The sequence below is a fragment of the Carassius gibelio genome, chromosome A25 (assembly GCF_023724105.1).
Source record: "Carassius gibelio isolate Cgi1373 ecotype wild population from Czech Republic chromosome A25, carGib1.2-hapl.c, whole genome shotgun sequence".
In the NCBI taxonomy this organism is placed as follows: Eukaryota; Metazoa; Chordata; class Actinopteri; order Cypriniformes; family Cyprinidae; genus Carassius; species Carassius gibelio.
Window position 1 is genome coordinate 10084817 of NC_068395.1, and position 26034 is coordinate 10110850.

General features: G+C 35.9%; 1 protein-coding gene across 8 annotated transcripts in view; it reads right to left on the reverse strand.

The window, feature by feature from the left end:
- The window catches only part of LOC127947096 (calcium-dependent secretion activator 2), a 149850-nt gene that overhangs the window by 80489 nt on the left and 43327 nt on the right, over positions 1 to 26034 (reverse strand). For all 8 annotated transcript variants that reach the window (XM_052544033.1, XM_052544040.1, XM_052544039.1 and 5 more), the window contains exons 3-4: positions 17977 to 18309; positions 723 to 803 (exon numbers count right to left, since the gene is read on the reverse strand). In XM_052544033.1, the coding sequence (XP_052399993.1) occupies positions 723 to 803; positions 17977 to 18309 (414 nt within the window). The remainder of the gene's footprint in view (positions 1 to 722; positions 804 to 17976; positions 18310 to 26034) is intronic.

Here is a 26034-nt window from a genome sequence, read left to right on the forward strand (position 1 = left end):
TACACAAAAAAATACTATTTTTGTAATGTGCTAAAAATGTTTTCTTCAAAAATATTTTGAAGAAAAAGGCTGAATTTTGTAATTTATTTTTTTATTCTTATTTGTTTTCTTACTCAGTTTTATGTTTAAAGATTTTCATGTTTATTTAATTTCTGAATGAGTCCACAATATGACTGACTTAGCAAAAACATTTATAATAATGTAAAAAAATAGTCAAACCAACAATCTATTTTGCAATATAATTTTAAAAAAGAAATGTTTTTTAAATAATTTTTTTATTCATATTAATTTATTCTATATATATTTAGACATTATTTATTTACTTATTATTGTCTCCGAATGAAAAATGTAGACAAACCAATAATATATACATTTTATTGCAAATTATTATAATTGCAATTTTTTTGTCTTAGTTGTTATTGTATGTTATTTACACCGTGATGGATCAAAGTCCGATTTTAAACCGTTAACTCAACTGTGAGTTTGAGACTTTTGTGAAACTTTTTGACAAACGAATCAAAAAAGAACTGCTTCATTCGAGTCATTTGTCCGTGAGTCATGTGTGAAGGAAACACTAACGTGACGCACACAAACAAAAGTTATACACTTAGTCCACCCATAAAGCTGTCAGAAAAACAAACTTGTCATATCTGGTCCCATTTTTTAACAGCATTGTGTAGATGTTTTTACCATAAAGACAGAAACAGGTGAAGGTTTCTTACTCTGGCTATTTTCTCAGCCAGCTGCAGTCGTCCGTCCAGCTCTCTACGAATCTGTGCTGCCTGCTCGTCCACATTGTCCAGCTGCACGGAGAACAGGAGACAAAGCTTATCTAATTGACACAGCTTACTAAACCCATTACCCACAGGTAGATCTAGATAGATCAAACCTGGCCGCTGTAAAAAGACAGTGAAGATGAGCTTAATAACTACTATTATTAATCACATAATCTCTTTTGAGCCTCGTGAAACAGCAGTGGTAATTGGACAGGCCATACTGAGAAGATATGAGATCATAAACATTTCTTTATCTGTTTACTGAGCGGTTCTGGCATCCCTCAAATTCAACATTTTTGGTGCGTGAAACACACCCATACAAAGTGACACACAAACACACCCACACAGCACTTGCATGTTGTCAACACAGGGTTTCCTCTCCATGAGTGGGAAATCTCTCTGTATCATGAGCACACACACACAGACACACACACCACCCCCACTGGAGCACTGTTTCCACTTGATAAGCTCTTTTCCCTTCGGCAGCAGTAGGATGGACTCCGCTCCCATTTCACGCTGAACTATTGCTGCACCATACTAGCTCACTCACAAAGTTATTCGCACGCTTGAATATCTTTATTGGCTTCAGCAGTTGATTTTGCTAAACTAACACAAAATTAAGGTGCTAGCTAACACAACATAAAAAACTGTGATTTTCCCTTAAAACTTGAAGATTATCCCTTTTCTTAATTCAGCAGTTTTCACATCCAGAGGCTGCACAGAGTTGTGGAATCTTGAACTCGTTGATTTTTACTGTGAGTGACAATATGTTGGCCAATGGTGGATGCTTTGATGTGTCTTGAGTGGTCAACTGTGGAATCTACCTATAAATACATATCTTTGGCAAAACAAACAAAAAACAAACAAAATACACCTACAGTAGTAATCACCCAGAGCACCCTAGCAACAATCAATAATATGATACCAACCACCCAGAATCCTTTAGCTGGTGAACAGCAACCACACAGAAGACCCTAGAAACCATACTTTATAAACCAACCTGAACATCATAGATGCCACCTAGACTGCACCTAGACTACACTAGCAGCAACCTAGTAAGCACCCAGAAATACTGGGATTTAAGAATCGATATCGTTCCATAAAAAAAGAGAATTGATTACTAGAGATGTTAATATTTTTTACCCAGCCCTAATAATTTGTATATAGCTGGCGTGTGGACAAATTAGATTTGCAAATTAGAATACTATTAAAATGTCAAATGATTTATAGATGTTTATTTATAAGGCATTTTAAAGCAAGCAGCTTTACAGTATCAAACAGTAAAATCAGGGTCAGTGGCTCTTTTTATTAGAAGCACAACTTCATTTTCTACTATAAAAGCTCTCCAGTGTGTTCATGTTTGCATCTCATTCGGATTCAACAGATGAAATGAGCCAGAACAGAGTTCCACGTGAAAGAAGGTGGAACCTCAGCACACACCTATAACATGAGTGTCACAGGTCAGAGTAATATCAAGATGTTTTGTAGCCAGAATAAACTTTTCAGGAGGTTTGCTTCGGCAAGCAGTTTTCAAACTCCCAAAATGAACTTAGTTTTGGCCTGATTTCGAGTTATGTTACTGTTTTGTATATTAACAGGCTGGGAAGGGGTGTTACATTTAATGCTTTTATTTTTTATACATATATATGTATTTTGTGCATGTAAGAAAATTAATCCTTACATTTATGGTTATATTGACAAAAGACACATTCTGAGTATTTAAGGGATAGCTCTTCTTAAGCCCGGCTCACACTGTCCGATTTTGGCCACCATGGTCATCTGAGACAAGTTTTGAAAAACTTCCCCGACAGCCGACTAATGGCCATTGTGACAAATTTTTAGCTCTTGATGAACTTCTTCATCCACCGCTCACAGAATTCATATGATTTGTTGCCTCTGCTATGATAAACACCGGTTGCGCTGCTGTTTCATGTGGGTGTGTACTGCTGCTTGCACTATTCTGCATATACTGCATTCATATACTTTTAATGACAGCCAACATTACAGCCCCGCATGTGATACAGCTCGCAGTCACTGAACCTGTATGGGTTGATAATGTAGAACTCCGGACAAGTTTTCTTGCACGCACCCATTTTTAACACGCCTTGATTGTCATAAAGTCTGACATTACTGACAACTGAGATCACACATGTGTGAGTCTGCCTTTAAATGATCGTTCTGTCATTATTTACTCACCCTCATGTTGGTCCAAACACTATATTACTCTTTTGCTGACTGTTTACTTGTCTTCAGTGAGCTTTTTTTTTTTAGTTTAGGCTAGAATTTTTGTGAAATTGACACTGGTGACAAGAATTATGAAATGTCTATAATATCCAAAATTTTGGTATCATAAGCTTTTATTTAAAGCAAACATAACTGCATTGTGATACATATTGTTACTGAGACTTTGGTTATATTGCCCACCCCCACACACCACCACAGCAATCACCTAGTAACCGACCAGGACACACTAAAAACACCCTAGCAACCACCTAACTACCCATAAAACCCTAGCAACCACATAGTAACCACCTAGTTTATTTATTTTTTTGTTATTTTACAAATTACCATAACGATAAACTGGAATGCTTTCAATAACTTTAATAATTTGAATGCACTTGGAGTGTGCACCAAGCGCTAGGAAAACGTAAGTATTGGATCGGGACTCGGTATCTGCAGATACTCAATATTCAATGACTCGGATCGGATTGGGCACAAAAAAACCTGATCGGGACATCTCTAAAATAAAACACATCTTCTTAAAACGTAAATATCTGCTTGTGTTTAATCACGATTCCACAATCCATCTGCTGTGTAACACAACATTCTATATGAACCTTTCCTGGTTCTCTAATCAGAAGAACATGGAAAGACTGTTTGAGAGTGCAGCAGTGTGCTGGCATCTGTAATGAGGCCGGCTAATGTCTGCCTTGCTTTACCCCATCACATCAACCTTCATTATCGACTCATTCTATTAACAGATGCAAATCCACTAACACCTCAAAATCTCACAGAAGGAGCGTGTAGGAGAAAGCAGAGCTGACGAAGGCCTCTCGTAAGCCCGGCGTTAGTCTGGTCATACGTGGGAGGCCTTAATGATGCAGTTTGCCACATCTAGGCAGATGGAAAGAGGCCAATAGGTGTTAAAGGAAGCGCACCTCTGAAACACACAGGAAGTAACAAGAACATCACAGGGATGAAAGCCGCTGGTATCCACTAATAATATACCTAATGACCCCAGCAACAACAGGAGGTCAAGGTCAGGGTGGGACATGATCAAATGATCATATAATAATCCTTGCGGTTTTCTTCTCAGCTGGGAAATGTGAATAACATTTCCGCTTTGGAAATTATATCTTTCACAGGTTTGACTTCACCGCAGTGGTTCTCAAATCTGCTTGGCTTGAAGAATATTTTTCATTTAACAAGCATTATGGCAGAAGTGGAAAATTATAAGAACATTCTATGGGAAGCGAATGAAACGCGCATTATGATACCGGCCACTAATTAAGAATTAACAGTGGCATCTATTTCAGTATCTGACAGGTAATTAAGGCCTGTGCAACAGCAGATAATCAACATTCAGAGCTTATTTATAACTAATTAGCATCTAATAACTCTCGTGTTTGCTGTCAGTGTGCTATTTAGACTGAGATATATGTTTGAATGCACGCCCCAAAATCTGTGACATTTAATTAAGATAAGGTTGGATCTGTAGTCAGGATCAGGGCCAATCAGACTGTGCTACGGCTTCACTTGTTGCACTCGTGAATTACAAAAAAGTTCTGCTAAATTTACCCATCTGTACTCTCAGAAAATACCACAAGATGCATTTAATTTCTAACCTAATTATTTTCAAGGTCTGCTAATGCAATTAATTTCCTTAATGATTTGCTCTTAATAAATGTGCAAGAAAATTAATTTGAGTTGCAATAAACCTTGAAGAAAAAGTCTGTGATAACTCGGGGGTGGGAAATGTTTTCTACAGCCATAAAAATAAATAATACAAATAACAATAATAATTTGTTGTGAAATGATACATTTAAAATGTATAACGTGAAATAATTACAATATAATAGTACAATTAATTACGACTGTAAAAGTAATGATTATGACTGTTTATAATAATAATTGTAATTTTCATAATTGTATTTAAATAATTTTAATCCATTTAATTTAAAAAAGATTTTACTTTTAATATAATATAATATAATATAATATAATATAATATAATATAATATAATATAATATAATAGTCTCAAGTCCGAAAGCTGACAAACTGAAGTTTTCCTTGTTTTTATGTAGTAAGCTATGGAAATCTATTATGATTGGCAGTTTGAGATGTCCCTAGCCGGCTAGGTCATGAATCTCTGGTTTTGACTGTCAGAATAACCACGTCAGCCATTTCCCAGCCCAACGACACATACAGTGGCTAAATAAAACTGCCAAAACACGGACAGCGGCATTGACATCCCACTGAAATATGCCAGCGCTACAGCGCAGCGGGTTTCAATGCACTAAAATGGCTTGAATGTGGCTTTCTTTGAGGAGAACAACCTCACACATATGCACATCAGATTCTTTTCTGTTGCCGTGTTACCAACTTGTTCGCTTTTCTTTAGCTGCTCTATTTTGGTTAGTTTGGCAACTATTTCTATGACAACAAGCCTTAGGAGCGCCCTAATGAAAGACATCACCAGCCTGGAGAAAAGCATGCTGCTGTCACGCTCTAATCTTCCTCAGCTTTTTTTACCCCCTCATCTAAATTAGCAGACCAATTTAAGACCAGCCGCCTCCAGTCACCAGCTTTATTCTCACAAGGAACTGAAAAAAAGTATGGTTGTCTTTCTATACTAAGCTCAGGTGCTTTATTGAATATTCATAATAACGAAATAATGCTTTTGCTGTCCATTCAAGATCAAAGAACTTAGACAGTTCTGTTTGGCTACTGTCATTATCATTGACTTTTAGTTTGTTATATCATGTTTTTTTTTCTAAATTATGCCAGTTTCCCGGTTTATGACTTTTTTTTTTTTTTTTTTCATGCATAATCAGATGCATTTTCTGCTGGTTGATATTCCAAGACATGCTTTACGCCCGACAGCACTTGCATAAAATGGTTGTTTGGTCAACGTCGGATTTTTGGAACCAAAAAACTTCCAAACAACAGACCTGGCTCCTCTTTTTGTCCTACTAGTTCTGCAGCATACATCTTCCCATACTCTGCCTGCAGTGCATATGCAGTCCACAGCACGGACTCATTGTGCTTTCACACAGGACGCGTTTGCAGTCCGCTACTGATCCATGTTAAATTTTCCTACAAACAATACGCTTTCACTTTACTTCAGCGCCTTCAGCACAGCAAAAATAGACTCGGTACATAAACAATCGCTGCACTGCTGCAGACGCACTGATCCTTGAATACACTGACGGACCGTAACCTCGTGCAGTATGAATGCTGAAATCCGTTAACATTGGTGCATAAAAATATGTCAGCTAAATGAATAAATGAAATGTGTCGCGTGGCATAACGTTTGTTCCAAACGTTGAGTAATTAAATATAATCGCTATGATGGTATATTAAAAATTTATATCGTAACGAAAATTTACACCAGTTTTCTGAATGAACCGGTTTACCACCCAGCACTAAGATTAATCTAAATCACTCAAAATTGTACAAAAAAATTTGTCACCAAGTGTCAATTTGATTCATTTCCATGCATTGTTCATGAATCAGTTTAAACTGTAATGATTTGTTTTTTAAAAAACTCTATTAGGGTGTCTACAGAGTTTAACGAGTTAAATTTAAGACTTTTTAAGACCTTTTTAATACTGATGGAAATTAAGACCACTAAACCTGCAATGAAAACGCACACACATAAATATACCTATAAACACACAACAACAACAAAGAAAACACAAAATAAATAGCATTTGTTACAGCAATAATATTTTATTACAATACACGGTGAGCTTTTCACAGACAATATCCAAGAACTAAAAAAATATAAACAATTTCAGCAGCTGTTTAACTGCAAAGAAGCCATTGTACAACATTAATTACTATTATTAACCAGCTCTCAATAACAGGTAGATTTTTGTTCTGGATTGTATTTCTATTATGTCTACTTTGTACATATATTTGGCTTACAGTTTCATGTGAAATGTGGAACAGAAATCGTCTGGAAGGTAGGGAAGATAAAGGCAATGGTTGTTCTACTGATTAATTTCCTATATTTTTTTATCCGTCCTCAGCACCCAAATAACCTCAGCTCTTAGTGTTGGCGTAGAGCCAGAAAATAGACGTAGGTCAGATGATGGTCTGGGAATTCTCAACATCCGTGGTGACATCTTTGGTAGTCAGAAAAGTGGAACAGAAACCTTCAAGTGAACTCTTCTCGCAGGCTCTCGCAGGCTCTCGCAAACTCCAGGTGCCTTCCGCTCTGCATGTGTGATTCCACTGCTTTGATGCCATTGTACCCAGTTTAAAATGTCTTCAATATATGCCGCAATTTGCCTTGCATACATTTTCATGCACCGGCTTCAACCACCATGAAAATTCTTCATTCTCGAGCCATTTCTTATTGAACTTACATTTACCCATTGCCGCTATTTCAGTTCGACCTGCTACCTAACGTCCTGGAGACAGCCATTAAGCCATGTACTGGTACGTCTCTCTGATGATGTAATAACTTATGTTACCGCAGGAAAAAAAGTCTAGTCCAATGATCGTAAAGTCATTTGGTCCGTCCGATTGAAGATTTTTCCCCCCATCGTAAAGTCACCAAAAATATTTAAGACCTATCGAATCTGAATTTAAGGCTTTTTAAGACTTTTTATAGGCCTTTTATAAGGAAAACTGTATTTAAGACTTTTTAAGGACCCGCGGCCACCCTGTCTATGTTAAAGACTCGTTTGTCATCACTCAAAATTGAGTCACCATGTGGAATTTAAACATTTCAATGTTTCAGTAAAAATCTTCTGTAACACTTGAATCCTTTATAATGCATTAACAATGTATTCATAATGTAGATTTTTGTGTATTATATATTTTCATAGAAATAACAAAATTGTAAATTATATGGCAATTTTTGTATATATCTGAAATTTGTTGTTTGTTGTGGTTTAATGCATATTTTTTGTGAAGCAATTAATAGTTAAGTATTATAATGTATTACAACTGCAGTAAAATCATGCAGTCATTATAAGGTGCATTACAAGGCATAATTAATGCATTAAAAAAACTTTTATAATGCATTATACACTCTTAAAAAATAAAGGTGCTTCAAAAGGTTCTTCAAGCGATGCTATAGAAGAACCATTTTTGGTTTCACAAAGAACCATTCGGTCAAAGGTTCTTTAACGAACCATCTCTTTCTCACCTTTGTATAATCTGGAGATCCATCTTTTGCCACAAAGAACAATTTGTGAAACAGAAAGGTTCTTCAGATGTTAAAGGTTCTTTATGGAACCATTTAGAAAAACAGGTTCTTCTATGGCATCGTAAAGCACCTTTTTTTTAAGAGTGTATATAAAGACTTCAAGTGTTACAAAATCTTCTTTAATACTTTGTATTTATAATATATATTGATGCATATAATACAAAATAATTCTAATTGAAATATTAAATGGAAGTAAAACCCTTTAAAACTTTAACAACCTTTATTAATACTTTTTAGCCTTAAGCCAGAAAGTGTCACTGGGATGCACCGCCTCGATGGTCCGCCTTGACCCTGTCAGACTTATGAGTATATGAGTATCACTGTGCCATCAGAGGCAGTCATTCTTGGTGGCTCACCTGCACGGTGCGCCCTCCGGCCCTGCCGCGGCACGCTAACGAAAGATGAGAGGCGAGGCTGAATGTGTTCATTAGGAAGAGGATGACAGGTGCTGAGAGGAGAACAGGGAGGCTGAGCTCCAGCGACTGGCCTCTCTGATCAGAAGGGCACAGCATGTCCACCTGAGACATGACCCGCCTGCCTGTACACCCAGCCAGATGTTCCACACCTCACGGGGGGGGGGCTTTAATTATTATTCAACAGACTGATTTAATGGGTCTATGGTTGACCATGAGATTATGGAATTTAAAAGATTAGTTTCTAATGATTTCCTATACTTTTCTGTCTTTCACTAAAGGTTGTTACAGAATATTATAGGATAAAATCCACACCTAGCAGTTAAGCATTTAAGAGAAAATAAAGTAGCAAAGAAATCAATTGTACTCACAAAGCAAAAGATCTTTTCTTCTGTACTGTGGTGTATATTAGAGTGATACAGATATTATCACTGGAAGATTTTGCTTAGAGGGAAAAAATTCAACAAACACATGGATGCAGTGTTCACAATAAGATCTATTTAAAATGTTTTAAGTGATTTAATACAAATTTTAAATATCGAATCATAATGAAGTGTTGAAATGCAAAATTGTGGTCTAACAGATGTCTGGACTGCAAGGTACAAAAGTTACAAACGATTACATTTTTGCAAAGTTGATAGATTCCCTTGTCATTCATTTGTTCTCCAATTTGAAAACATTAGAATATGTCATTTTTAGGGATGCACGATAATATCGGCACAACATCGGTATCGGCCGATAAAAGCTTAAAATGACAATTATCGGTATCGGCCGATATGAATATTTCTGCCGATGAGCCAAACCGATATTCTCCAAGTGAAATAATTGACCTGTTTTTCAGATGTGAATGTCTGTCTACATTTGTAAAATAATAAATTGATGGTAGAATCAGTACAGAAGAGATACATGGATTTCTCTTCAGTAAAATTAAAGTTTAAATATATCAGTATATATTTGTATATATATCGATATCGGTATCGGCATCGGCCAAAATTATTTAGAAAATATCGGCATATCGAATATCGGCCAAAATCCAATATCGTGCATCCCTAGTCATTTTATTTTACCCACTGATATTTTTGTTATAAAAATATGAAAGACAAACAGGCTAGGTGTGTTGTGATGTGAAGATGAAATTGAACAAAAACTTAACTAGAACATTAAGTAAATATTGGTTCTTACATATTAAGGATGCAAAAATCAGTATGGTTTATACACTCACTGCCCACTTTATTAGGTACACCTTGCTAGTACCACATTGGACCCCTTTTTGCCTTCAGAACTGCCTTAATTCTTCATGGCATAGATTCAACAAGGTGTTGGAAACATTCCTCAGAGATTTTGGTCCATATTGACATGATAGCATCATGCAGTTGCTGCAGATTTGTGGGATGCACATCCATGATGCGAAGCTCCCGTTCCACCACATTTCAAAGTTGCTCTATTGGATTGAGATCTGGTGACTGTGGAGGCCATCTGAGTAAAGTGAACTCACTGTCATGTTCAAGAAACCAGTCTGAGATGATTTGAGCTTTGTGACATGGTACATTATCCATGTAGCCATCAGAAGATGTGTACACTGTAGTCATAAAGGGATGGACATGGTAAGCAACAATACTCAGGTAGCCTGTGGTGGTTTAAACGATGCTCAACTGGTACTAAAGGGCCCAAAGTGTGCCAAGAAAATATCCCCTACAACATTACAACACCAGCAGCAGCAGGAACCATTGAGACAAGGCAGGATGGATCCATGCTTTCATGTTCTTTACACCAAATTCTGACCCTACCATCTGAATGTCGCAGCAGAAATCGAGACTTATCAGACCAGACAACGTTTTTCCAATCTTCTATTGTTCAATTTTGGTGAGCCTGTGCGAATTGTAGCCTCCGTTTCCTGTTCTTAGCTGAAAGGAGCGGCACCCGGTGTGGTCTTTTGATGCTGTAGCCCATCTGCTTCAGGGTTCGACGTGTTGTGTGTTCAGAGATGGTATTCTGCTTACCTTGGTTGTAATGAGTGGTTATTTGAGTTACTGTTGCCTTTCTATCATCTCTAACCAGTCTGCTCATTCTCCTCTGACCTCTGACATCAACAAGGCATTTTTGTCCACACAACTGCCACACATTGGATATTTTCTCTTTTTCTGACCATTCTCTGTAAAGCCTAGAGATAGTTGTGCATGAAAACCCCAGTAGATCAGCAGTTTTTGAAATACTCAGACCAGCCTGTCTGGCACCAACAACCATGCCACTTTCAAAGCCACTGAAATCCCCCTTTTCCCCATTTTCCCTTGGTTTGAACTTCAGCAAGTCGTCTTCACGTATGTGTATGTATTAGTGCTGGGCAACGATTAAATATTTTAATCGCGATTAAACGCATGATTTTCTGCGATTAATCATGATTAATCGCAGCATGCGCAAAATTCAATAATGAAATCAAAAGTAGTGTATTGTGTAATTTTATTCTTTCAAAGTTCTGCTGTATGAATAAAAGTGCAATAAAATGTTGTTTGTCAAAACTTTAAACAAAATAAAGTGCTTTTTTACAGCAGTTAAAAGTTAGTAGCAGCTAACATTTCTTGTAAATCTTAACTTAAACATTAATGTAATCAAATTGAATATAACATTAACATATAAATAAAACATTAAAACATTAATGTTTTATTAAATAAAACATTAAAGTTTTATTTAGTTTGTAAAAAAAATAAAATTATGTCCAGAACCTCGATCATAACATTTTAACTGGCCACTTCCGAGCAACAACATCAATCTCCTTTAAGAGACTAAGAATCTCAGTCCAAAAAAAAAAAAAAAAAAAAAAAAAAATCTTTCAGTGATGCAGGTTGAGTGGACAAAATTAACTTAATTTATCCATTCTTCCAACTTTACATTTACTTACTCATCTGCACCTAGCCAGTTGCTAAGACACACAAGGTTATTCACATTTTCAGATGATAAAGAGAGACATTTTGCTGAAACGTGCGCTAAACATTTTATTCATGTTGCACAGCAGTGGGACATTTCAAATAAAGTCAGCACACTTAGCACAGATAGTGCAAGAAATATGATCGCTGCTGCAAGACATCTGCCTTTTGAACACGTCCCCTGCGTCGCGCGCAGTCTCCAGCGTTCTGTCATAGTATCTCTGCACAACAGCGCATTTGACAACGTCCTGGCCAAATGCAGAAAGGTTGTGGGCCATTTTAAGCACAGTGCAGCGAGTGCTGCAGAATTAGAACAAAAACAAATTGAACTTGGACAAAAGAAGGAGTCGCTTATACAAGACATTGCAACCAGATGGAATTCGACTCTGGACATGATTTTCTGTTTTGCGCTGTAGCTCATACCAAGCAGCAAGTAGCCTACTGATAAACATCCCACCCCTCCTGTGACCCATGGTTTCTGTTGTATTCGGTTGTTTTATTACAGTCTAGCTATGTGTATTGAAACGCAGTGAGTAACGGACTTTCAAAATAAAAAGTACGTTAACGCGCGATAAACTAATTGTCGGCGTTAATTAATTAATGCGTTAACGCGATAAAAACGCGTTAACTTGCCCAGCCCTAGTATGTATATATATGTATGTATGTATGTATGTATGTATGTATGTAGGTATATATAAGAGGTATAGTACTGGCAAAAACAATGCTATAACTAATTACAACATTTAATTTTCTCAAGTAAATCCAGTAGCAACTTGAAATAAAAAAATAGCTTTTTAGTATGGTTCAGTGTGGCTGCAACTGGATTTACTTGTGAAGAATTAATACAAGTAGGAAAATGTCTAGCTAATTATTGTTTTTATGTAACTTTCAAGTACTGGGTTTACATAGCAATTCCTATCAGAATCCAAGCAGAAAATGACCAGTTTTACATTTTACCTGGTCAGGACATGAGCTGAAATATTGGATAACTTTGCACAAAAAGTTTGAGTGTAAGCATTTTATTCCACAATTGCCAAGCTAATACATGTAAATGTATGTTTATACATTGAAAACAATTAGTGGTGCTGCATGCCTGCTATCTATATTAACCAACAGTATAGGCCATGGGTGTATTTAACCTGTTACATTTTTTTTAAGGGTTAAATGTTCTTGCATCTAAAAACACATTCTAAACTACTATTGCATATCCTTAATTATTTCCTTCTCATTCCCTGTAGTTTGTCATTGTCTGTATCTACATTATATCAGACAATCTCACTTTATCTGTTTCCTCTCTTTTGTGTTATTATTCTTTGTTGTTTCTTGGACCTTGACTGTCTTCAACCTCCTTTACCTCTACTCAAACATTCCCTCACGGTCTGTCACTTCTCTGCACTCATCTGTCACTGCCTCCTAGTCCTGTTATAGATCTTTCTCTTTCTTTGTGTGACACCCTCCACTTACTGACATTTCAATTGTCATGCTTACAGTCTCTTTCTGCTTCCCTCATTCTCTTCCCTCGGCATTCACTCCATAAAAGAATATGACAGTGGGTGGAGCAGCTATCAGAGAAAAATACTTGTCATTTAAAGAGGGATCAAGCTAAATGAACAAAGGAGCACTTGTTAAATACGTATTTGGCAGGGAAAAGATTGACAACATAAAACACTGATATACAAGTAGATGTGAAAGGAAATACTTTTGAAAAACTGATATGTCACGTGGTGTGATACTAGTATGCTATAGTTTATCTAAAACTATTTTAAACCGAATTTTGCTAGCTACATTCATATATATATATATATATATATATATATATATATATATATATATATATATATATATATATATATTAGAAAGGATAAGTGTCTGTGACCCATAAAAATATATATTTCTCGTATAAGCCTTATTATAGAAAATGAAAGTTTTCTAGAAAATGAAAGAAAAACTGTGCAACAAGTAGCCTAGTATGCAGAGTTTTGGTTCATCCTATTTTTTCTTCAGGCTTATTTTACAAAAGCACAAAAATTTGTTTTTATAGTCAATGTATACAAATAAAGGCAAACATTTTACAATTCTGATTATCTTTATGACTAAAAGGAGTAGTTGCTTCTACCAAAATTCAAGTAACTGCGCATGTAGTCATATACACATACACACACACACATATATATAACAAAATGCCAAAAACTTCGTTATAAAATTTTGATATATCCATTTTTTTATATTTAATTTTTTTTTAAACTCATGTCTTACCATTATTATTTTTTATTAATAAGTATTCTTCCACATAAATGTTAAAACTTTGTCACTCTTTTACAGAATCCTGCATGACGTGCACAAAAATATATTTATCATGGCCATGATTTAAGAATTAATTCCCTCATTTAATTAATTGGTTCCCTTATTTTATTTACATAAGCAATGGTTTACTATTCATTCCTCATTTTAGATAAATTCTGGCCACAATTTAGAATGTATTCCACAACTTATTAACCCATTACCTCATTTTAGGAAATCATGAATGATGTACAAACTGATTTAATCAAAACAAGGTAATGATTTGCTAAAACGAGGGAATGAAATTGAGTCATGGGAACAGATTCTTATTTTGTGGCCAAATTTTTTTTTCCCTGCATGTCATGTGCAGGGATCCATGCTCTTTAAATGGACATACTGACATAGTAGTAAGTCTGAATGTAGAAAATTAACAGCAAGCTGGTGAGTTAGTGTGCAGGAGTGGAAGATAATAATCAATGAAGGAAACGGCCGAGAATGGAAAAATCCAATAATAGCTCTCTGCCCCCCCACCCCACTTCCCGATATCCGCTCATTTCTGCTTTTTATATTTAATAGTCATCTGCACCCCTGCACGACTAGTGAGACTGACTACATGTGCCGTTCATCTAGATTTTTATGCAGCAGTGCATAAAGAAAAAAAAAAGTTACCAAATCCAAATATAAATCTGAAGACATTTTTTCATAATTTCTTTTCTAACATTTTGTAATAAATATTTTGGCATTTTTTAAAAGACATCAATCTGAAAATACTATTTTTACATCTCTACTTTGGTAGTGGTCATTATCTCCCAGTCTATTTGCTTTGCTGTACAGTATTTCCCGTATTTTTTTATTTTTATAACAACACTCCTAAATTGACACTTCTTTCCCCTTTAAACATATGCGCATGAGTGATTTATCGAATGCTGAGCTACCAGCTAATGCAAAATCTAACATGCAAAGCAAACAACCTTTTAAATGCAAGCTGAAACACAGATCAATAACATGCACACAGGTGTGTGAATTCTTAATAAGCGCAGAGAGAGATCAGGATCAGTAACCGTAGTGCAACTTCACCTCATTAGTCTACAACAACGTACAGCTACAAAAGGAAACGTACGTGTTATCTGTGTGCATCTGTAAACCATTATGCAAAAGATTCAAGACTTCAGAAAACAACGTGCAGCCTTCTGGGTTGTAGCTGTGCAGTTAAAAAGTAATGCTGTGCAACAGCTCTGACATATGCAGATGAAATGAACCCTCAACAAAAACAAATGAACTTCCCATTTAAACCGAAAGAAATCAAAATTTTCTTTATTTTAGGAAGTGTTACTTGCACGATCATTTTACTTCAAAGGAATTTTCAGAGTTAATAGCATTAAAAGCATCTGTGATATGCTGTTGATTACCACTGAAAATAATTTCATATTTATCCCTCAGTTTGTAAAAGCAAGGAAAATTGTCTTACAATAATGGAGGTCTAATGGAACCACATCATGGATAAACGGAAGATGGCATCTTGAGCATAATATTCAGTCCACCATAAGATCTCAGTTAGATGCCAAACGTGCCAATTAATGTTGGGCTCAAGCCGCCTAATTGCACTAATCTGTGCACAAGTGATGAAAAGGGCCATCCGTAAAGACCACCCACCACATCTCTTTTACTCTCCTGTCCCCTGGGGAAAGGCTAGTGACAGATAACATGAGGGCAAGCCAGTTGGCCAATTTGCCATCAACCCCCTGACCTTTCTGTGATATCTTCAAAGCAGCTGATGATGGGCTAAAGACACCTGTTCTAAGCTGATTAAGGTAAAGGCAGGGCTGGAAATCACATGAGTGAATTTTGATAGGGGACAGGGTTCCAGTAGCAACTGCTTGTTTTTTGGGGAAATTAAAGTTATTTCTATTTTTTATCCATTCAAAAACTATGAAAGTGATTCCAGGTCTGCACATAAAAACATATGCAATAATACTATAAACTGGATATGTGTGTCTATGGTTAGCTGCGCAAGTGCGCGTCCTGCTCCTCACAGCACAGATCGTGAAACAAACTGCAGTTTGTGTTTAGTGTAAGCTCAGATCTTCTCATTATAGTAAGCAAATTGTAGATGTAAATAATAGATTACGTATGCAATGTAGAGAGCTTCATTATAATTATAATGGAAGTTACTGAGATCGTGATGAACTAAAACGAGTGACAGCTTTTTCATGATTATAAAAGGAGTTTGCAAATGTGATATTGAATTTATACAAGTTTTATACATTTTGGGATTTTATAAAAAAAATTCTAATTAAGTGACTTCCATTTTAGAGCACAGTTGTCTGTTTGTACTCTATTTCGTCAATGGAGATAGTTCCAAAGTTACAGCCGAGCTGCTGCCATCTTTTAAGTAAATGTTTCATTTATGAATGAATCAGCATTTTTGAACATATCTGTGCTGGCCAATGATCAAAATTGTTTTATCACAATTAATCGCATTATTGTCTGCGATTGTCGCATTCTTTTCTGGTAAAATAACAGTGCACAGTGTTTTGTTAATGTTGATGCTTAGCCTAAATAATCTGATCGGGAGCATCCCCTCCTGTGACTCATGATTTGTCTGTAGGGCTATGTGTATTCAGAGGTAAGTGAGCAACGGACTTTCATAATAATAAAAAACGGTGTTAATGCGCGATAAAATAATTGTCAGCGTTAATCAATTAATGCGTTAACACGACAATAAGGCGTTAACTTGCCCAGGCCTATTCAAAACTTTATATGGAAAACATAAATCTCATAACATTGTTATCATGAATTCAGATCTATTCAACTGAGTCTCGTTTAAAAGTCGGAGTCAATTAGAGACAATTACTAAAAAATCATTCTAATTTTTTATTAAATTATTCTTTAATTTCACTTATTAAGTTTTCTATTTCACTATACCACATTGAATTTCGGCCATTTCCACCACTGGGTAAAGGGCAAAAGATTACAGGAACTAAACCGCTTACCACGATTAGGAAAAACACTCAACACAACTTGTAATTGTAAAAAGTCTCATTCAATTCAATAAGAAAAGCCCTTGGTTGCCATTAAGTTGAGAAATATCATAAGTGACTTATAGCATAAAAAATGCAGGGGCAATTATATGTAGTTTCGAGCAAATTCTAACCTTTTTATAGCATGTGATTGTAATGTAATGGGATTTTCTTGAATATAAATCAAATGTTTATAATCTGAAACGTGTTTTGGCTTACATTGCAAAGTGACATTTGGATTTACACCTAATGAGAGAGTTACATGAGCCCAAGTTTATTTGTAGAGCATATTTCCCACAAAGCAATATCACTTAAAATAAATCAGATTAGGCTTGGCGTTTATAATAAATTATGTTTTTAATGAATGCCATTATAATTTACGCTTGTTTTATACTTTTTTCATTCCTGTTCTTTTCTGAATAACATTATATGTAAAGGATTTGTTGTGCAGTGATGAATTCAAATGCATAATGTGTTTATAATGTTTGTAAATGTTTTGTTTCATTTACCAGACTCTGTTTATGCAGAGTTAGAAAGGTCTTGGATTTCATTAAAAATATCTTAATTTGTGTTCCAAAGATGAATGAATGGTGATGGGTTTGGAACGACTTGGGTTTTGAATTAGAAATTTTGGATGAACTTTCTCTTTGGATCTCTTTCTAGTTCTGCAGAAGTCCACAGATTTTCCTCAGCAAATGTTCTTTTATTCAATATTAAGCAGATCTTGCATCTTAAATCAATTACGTATGCTGTGCTTGTAAAAGGTAATTGCAACTCTGGTCTCACCATTAGAATTGTTTTTTTTTTGTCTTTGTTAGCTCATAGATGCAAACTTTTATTCTGGTGTAAAATCACAAGAAACCTAAAACTTCTCTTTTGTTAATAAGCACTTCTCAGTGTGGGAAAATGGTTGGTGCATTTTGCATTCCTTACTAATTCACATTAAAGCTACTCAAACAGAGATCAAAGGTACAGAGATGGAGTTTGTAGAGCAGCATTTGTTGTGAACCAAGTCGCTCTGAGACGCTGAAAACCAGTGGATAATGACCTGCTCAAGTGTAAAACTACAGCGGCACACTTACTTTAGGACAAAAAAATAAACCTAAACCGTAGCTAGCACTGACCTGCAGGGCATTGTAGAGCAGCTGATGTTCAAACTTCTTGATTCCCAGGATCTGCTGGAACATCTCATACAGCTGCTCTTTACTGAGGATGAGTTCAGATACAGCGCTGAAGGGCATGCGTCCTTGCGGCCGCCGCTGGTCCTCTTCTCCTTTGTAGATGGCGTCATACTTAGTGATCCAGGAGCTGAGGACAGTCTCTTTGCTCAGGCCATCGATCTCAGGCAGGCTGCGCACGCGGCGCTCAATGTTCTTCTTGAAGACCTCACGGAAGTCACTGGCAGAACAGCCCCCGCTCTGAACCATGCGTGCCACTCGCTCGCTCTTCAAGAAGCCCTGATGGAAGAAGCAGGGCTGGAGTCAATACATCGGTACATTACGATGAACAAGTAAGTTTTTCATATCACATACAGCTAAGAGATACTATGTGATACTGAGGTACTGAGATGATTCGGGTCAGTGATATAACATTTATAATTTTTTACTCATCATTACATTAGAAGTTTAGTTTATACATTAAATGAATGCACTTGAATACATCTCTTATATGAAGAAAGTGTTATTCATTTATGAATGAATTCTGTATTTATAGTTAGGTAATTGGTAAATACAAGAAGGACATATATATATATATATATATTTTAGGGTAATACAACTGTCCTATTAAAAAGAAAAAGAGCCACATCAAAAAAAAAGATGTTTACACAAAAACCTTAACATTGAGTAGTTTTGCTTTTATATTATTACTCTTATTATTATTTCTCAGTAATGACTGGTCAGTATGTCAAGCTCAATAAGTCTCTTAAAATTAATTAATGAAAATTATAAAATGAAATGATAGAAAAATAATTTTTTCTTACAGATTTCTGAAAATGTTTTTGAAAATATAATGATTATTGTAGACACTCTTATTATAACAGTCTCAATGGTACGGTGGGTTTTGTAAAGACGGGTCACGTCCAGGTTTAGTGGAGGTTCCTGGATGGCTTACCTCATTTACAGCACCTTTAATTTCTTTTTTTATTAATGCATTTTGTAAACGCAGCCTCTCTCTTAACAAGTAGTTCCATTCAATCATCATTACAGACCAAAGATACACAAATTTACGTAACAAGCCAAAACTCCCCTTAAATCTGCAAAGCGGTGGAGCAGCGCAGTTTTAGAAAACAATGATTCATAAGAGAGAGGAAATGCCCCACTGAGAGAGTGGCAAATCTGCACAGAAGACCATGAAAACACTCATTTCATTTTTTATATTCGGTGACCGTGTCTGGGGGAAACCAAAGTTGGTGAGACATGACAGAAGCAGCAGATGGAAACGAATCACGACTCCTAACCGCGAGTAATGGAGCAGAACCAAGATACTTGAGCTGCCTCGTCTCAAGGAGGCGGTGGAATATATCTGTGTCGAAACTGCCATGATCGGGTAAGAAGACAGAGATTGGAGTGCAACAGGAGGCAGTTCTAACAGATGGAAATTCCACTCAAATTGCTTTTACTTGGGACACCTGTAGAGATTTACAAAGATTTAATTTGACTTATTTTTTGATTTGAAGAATATGTTCATTTTAAAACACAATTTTAAACATAAAAGGTCCATTCAATGTGTCTAAAAAAAAAAACAATTGCATGCAATACAAAGATATTCAACTCAGCTTGGTAAATACAATACAGAGAAAAGCCTTGAGATCTCCTTCTTGAAAATTTTAAGTGTAGCTACTTGTTTGTTTGAACAGTTCAGCTCCATTAAAAGCCCTTTCAAACAATGGCAAAAACAATGAAACTGGATATCTTGCAGTGCTTCTTAGTACTTTAATGAGTCAGTGAGCATGAGGCTTACTTTCCCGTAGAGAAAATGAACAGTACCTTCGGCCTCAAAAAGCACACGCAGGTGAAGTGACAGACAGGCGGTCATGCTGAGAGGACACGGGACTGCTCGTTTTCTCTGAAGCGGTCAAAAACCATTCTGATGAGGCTGGACTCAGACGTAATTTAGTTTCTTTCCGTTAATCTCTCTCATTGTATGTTATAAAGACATTGTGGTAAGAGTCCAATTATGTGTTAATTTATGCAATTATCCCTGCATTCCCTTTCCTTTTTATTTTATTTTTTTATAGCCTAAAACTATAAAAGTGATCAAAGAAAAATTGAGACCAAAATGCAAGACAGCATGTGCTGTATTAGTCTGCTACGTATACTGGGCACTATGCATTATTTTTAGGGCTGTCAATCGGTTTAAATTTTTTATCTAATTAATCACACTCTTTTTCTGTGATTAATCACAATTAATCACACTTTTTTCTTTTTGGCAAATTCTTGTATTTATCAATTTACTAATGGAGTTAAATATATATATATATATATATATATATATATATATATATATATATATATATATATATATATATATGTATATGTATATATATATATATATACATATATTATTTGATTGATGAGTGATTTATTATATAAGATTAATTAAAAAAAATATATGTCTATTTATTTGCCTATTTCAAAACACAATGTTTTTTTAATTAATTAATTAATTAATGCTTCCTCTATTTTTTATATTTTACTTGAATATTTAATAATGTTATAATAAATATATGTTTATAATATTAAAACCTAACCGTTTTATTAAAGCAATAAGGAATTCAAGGCCGTTCGAATCCCCTTGCTTCTGTATAAATTACAGTGATAACCAATAAATTCCATATTCACTGATTTACAGGAAAATCAATTCTAAATTCATGTTGACTGACAGGCAAAACCTAAAAAAGACCTTGAGCACTTGGTGCTACTTTAAATGAAGGAAATCCTTAGAGCAAACTCAGTGTTTCAGACAGTTTTATTTTCTTACCTCCCTCATACGCAGCTGTCCAACCTGTACCACCAGAATGATTTGTACATTAGATGGCAAGCACTTATATGACATATGCCTCTACAGACAGTTGAAACCTGCCAATGGTGTCTATAAAGTCTCCATTTGGTGGTGGTGTAAATGTCAAACATTATTACTAATGAATCAGCCACCAAAGGATTTCCTCTCTCCCTGCTGCTTGACTTAATTGGCGGTTTAAAATCTCATTCAATTATTTATAACCAACAGTGTGCAGAACTGTCCTCCGTCTTCAGTGAAAAGATTAATAAGATACAGAACCATTTGTGTAATTAAAGCTAATATGAGGAATTAATGCTGGCAGAAGAATGAGGGATGACATGCAAAGTGACAACTTTAAAGTGTTATTATTCACTCATCCTCATGTCGTTTCCAAACCTGTTTGACTTTGTTTGGTGGAACAAACATATTTGTCCAAACAATGAAAGTCAAACTAAGTCTGAAACACTGACACACACACACACACACACACACACAAATAATAATTAATTAATGAATTTAATAGGTTTCATTCTCGCAGGTATAATGAATTGTTTTTATTTATTAATTATTTTAATAAAGCAGTTTACATACAGGTAATATAAAGATACTTAATAAATGTGACCCTGGACCACAAAACCTGGTCCTGGTCTTAAGTTGTCTTACATGTCATCTTTTCGAAACTGAGATTTATACATCATCAATAAACAAGCTTTCCATTGATGTATGGTTTATTAGGATCGGACAATATTTGGCTGAGATACAGCTGTTTGAAAATCTGGAAAACTGCGGGAATAAAAAAATCTAAATACTGAGAAAATTGCTTTTGAAGTTGTCCAGATGAATTCTTAGCAATGCATATTACTAATCAAAAATTACGTTTTGATATATTTACAGTGGGAAATTTACAAAATATCTTCATGGAACATGATCTTTACTTAATATCCTAAGGTTTTTTTGGCATAAAAGAAAAATAATTTATTTTGTTATTTTTGTAATTTTTTTTTTTTTTTTTGGCTATTGCTAAAAATATGCCCCAGCAATTACATTTTTGTGCTCCAGGGTCACAAATGTTCAAATATTAAAAAAATATCTTAAGCGAAGCATCATATGAAGGAATAAAAATCAAAGAGAATCTCTTTTTGTTAAATAAGTGAATAAATAACCATATTTAAAATAGTTTAATTCATCTTTTAATATTTTTATTAAAAGGAACAATAAATAATAATTGTCAAGAATAGAAAATACATTTTTCAAATCATGCAACAGACAGCAAGGCAGCTCACTAACCTTTAAAAAAATGAGCTCATATAAGAGTCTTGATCTCGAACAAAGGATATGGACGCCTAACACAACTCTCTCCTATGCCAAAACACAAATAAAGTGCGTGGCAATGTGAAACCATTCGTTTGCTATCAAATTTGAACAAATACTAAGCCAGCCAAACTAAGCCTGGGGGCTGCAATTCATTCCTGAAGTTATCTTTCATAAAAGTTAAAGATTGTTTATAAATCCGTCTCATAAAGTCTTGAGTGTGGCAGACCATATAATACACTCCTCCATGAATAAAACATTGCTGTTTTTCACACTGGGCGGCATGAAAAATCAAAAACATTAAAACTTTCTCTTTTGCTTTCTCACCCCCTTTTTTGAAATCTAGACTCATTGCTGAAGAGTCAAGAGTTGCTCATTTCACTTTCAGAGCACTGATTCGAGTCCTTTTGTTTGATCTCACAGCAATAAGCAATCCTCTTACATGTGTATTTATATGAATATGAATGCTGAGTCACGTCTCCCGCTGGTGAAAAACCTGCTCCAGTTATGTCTCTACTGTGTTTGTCCCTTTTCACAAATAAGCTCAATCTTTCTTCTTATCGGGTTTCCTGTGAACTCAAGCTCTGCTCTTGGACTCACTCCTGGCAGTCCAATTACTCGCATCTGAATAGAAATCTGTGCTTCTATTTTAGCCTCAATCATCCTAGGAGAAAGAAAAATATATGATGGGGAAATCACCTCAAACCTGAGGAAGTGATGTTTTGTGCACCGTTGATGCGATTTCGAAGACATATAATGCAAGTTTCTATTGGTAACAGAAAGAGACCTAATGACAGTTTGGCAACACACAATACCGCTCTGGAAAGTTTCATGCAGAAAAAGAAGTAAGGGACCAAATGAGAGGGACTGGAGGTAATGAGCGGTACAGGATGATGTCTGGACATAAACCAGTCAGAGTCAGCTCTATAATTAGATCCTCTCTAGTCAACCCTCATAATACTAATCAGACCTACAGTATACTGAGTTTGATCGGAGTATCTTTTCAGTGTTTGCTGTGACACTGAATGCAAAGAAACTGATGAAGTAATGTATGAATCTAGAGCCGAAAAGAGAAAGACAGAAAAGTAGGGGATGTAGGGAGATTTACATTAGTTTCAAGGAAAAAAGCAGAGCAACAGTGCAAATGAGTGTCTGAAGGAAATGTAAAATGAGAATGGGAAAAAGAAAGAGGGTAAAAAACCCTATACTCATGTTTCTGACGGCCTTCAAAGTCAGCGCCTGCAGCGATTCTGTATGCAATGCTGTCAAACAGTAATCCAATTGAGGACCACAGGGTGGTAAACACATGGGAGAAGAGTAAGAAACAAATGTGAGATCGAGGGAGAGAGAGATTGAGAATGTTGAGGAAACTAAAAAAAAATAAAAAACAGATCACGACAACCTCAGGCTGAATGTGTAGAGAAATGATTCAGTCCTGGCTAAAGGGCAGACTACTCGTAACAAAACAAACACATTGGGACTCTTGTCTGTTGTCTTGTGTGTTTGTGCTAGGAATGTGTTTAAAGGAAAAGCCTTGTTGATGCCTCAAGACACTTCTGAAAATGTCAGAAGCAGAGGTGCTGGTCAAAATGTGAAGAGCAAAACTCAAACACAATGATAAATCAGCCACAGGTGTGCTTCATTTTGGTGCGATTGTGTAAAATCTTTTCTTTCCTGCATTCATAATGATTTCATTGGTTGAAGGAAATGTTTTGGGGGTATCTATTCACAACCTTTTGCTTGAAATCCTACAGTTTCACTATGAACATTAAATGGTATCCACGACCTATGTTTTGTTTTTATATAAAGGTATCGTCATATTTCAATTGTTCTGTGAATTTGAAATATAGTCATATGACTTATATATGATCAGGAATTTCGCATAAGAGCGAAAGAATTTCCCATACAGATTTCACAAAGGATTTCACCACATTAACCAACTCTGTCTGAGCTATGTTTCATAAGTCTTCTATACAGTTTTCTTTATGTACTTACATATGTTCTCAATCACTATTTTCTCTTGAAATCCCATGATGTAAATTTTTTTTAAAGATATGATTATTAATATTTAAGGTACTATTTCAGACTTTAAAGGGGGGTGAAATGCTTGTTTTCACTCAATATCCTGTTAATCTTGAGTACCTATAGAGTAGTACTGCATCCTTCATAACTCCAAAAAGTATTTAGTTTTATTATATTCATAAGAGAAAGATAGTCTGTACCGATTTTTCCCGGAAAACACGAGCGCCTGGAGGCGTGACGTGTGGGCTGAGCTAAAGAATCACGAGCGCGAGTAAGCTTTTGCGTTGAGAGCGTTTGGAAGCTGTGACAGCTGTGAAGGCTGAAACTGAACGAGAGCAGCAGCAGCAACGACTCGCTCCGAGCGGGGCTCAAACCCGGGTCTCCGCATGGGAGGCGGACGCACTAACAAGGAGGCAGAGATATTTTAAGCAGTTTTACTCACCGCCTGCGGTTCCAACACACAATCGTGACCCTTTTTCGTTGGGATTGCATCATCCTTAAGAAATAAGCGATACGCAAATCCGTCGTCAAACTGGGCTTTGTTTGTAAAACAAGCATTTTAGAAATGCAGGGAACAAACACAAACACTTGCACAACTCCATTGATGCTCTGTAAAAATAAACTCCATCCACTGGTCCCTTAATGCTGTTTTTTCTTTGGTAATCTGTGCAGGGTTGTCTTGCCCTGGCAACCAAAAACACACTCCTTTTGTGACTTTTCGCTCTCGCTCTGATCAGTGAATGTCTGTTGTGCTCTCAGTGCTCTGCTATACGGGAGCGCGCGCTCTTCCGGCAGACGTGCCCTAGGACCCATATAAGGAAATTCCGCTCCATCTAACGTCACACAGAGCCATACTCGAAAAAAACTTTCCGAAACTTGTGACAAACCGGAAGGAGTATTTTTGGAACAGAAATACTCCTTCAAACGTACAACTTAATTTTTGAAACTTTGTCCATGTTTAGCATGGGAATCCAACTCTTTAACAGTGTAAAAAACTCAGTATGCATGAAATAGCATTTCACCCCCCCCCCCCCCCCCCCCCTTTAACACAACAATAAGGTTCAGTGTGTAAACATTAGTTAATAGAGTAACTAACATTTTTTTTTATTTTTTATTATTAATTTCAATCAGCAACAACAAAAAAAAAGTTCACTGGTAGTTCACGTTATTTAATGCATTTACTAATGTTAACAAATTTTACCTTCTTTCGAAGTGTAACCTATAATTCAGTTTAAAATCCAGACTAATATTAACCCCTTTACGTGCGAACATCGCCGACGGCCCCAGTTTATTATTGTTTCACTTTCACAGCACATTAAACATCACTGTCTTACTTCATCTGGACAAACTGTGCATCAATTGAAAGTTTAAAGACTCTAGTTTCGATATTTGACCAATATTTTGATAAAACATTGTTGCAGTGACAGATATTTAGTGATTTATGTCAGAAGTGCAAAATAATAAATCCGTATTATGCCACATTTTGAATAGAAATTAATCACTCACTCATATTCAGTCACGTCAAAAGCGGTTTATTTGTGTTCACATAGACTCACTGAACAGCGTCAATAAGGATTTATAGACAAAAGATGCATATCTGCGGAGATATATGGATATATTTACTGATGTTTACTTCATATTTCTTCAGACAGAATCGTCATTTCTATTCATTTTCCACGGATTTACGCGATCTGATGATAAACAGCCTCTCCCAGCGATCTGTGTGTGCGCAGTGGTGTCAGCTCGTGTGTGACTCAGACTCTGATTGGGCCTTGCAAGTGTCAATCTTACAGTGTCATATATGGACACCGCCACATCGTGTCACATGCTTCCTGCACACTTCCTGG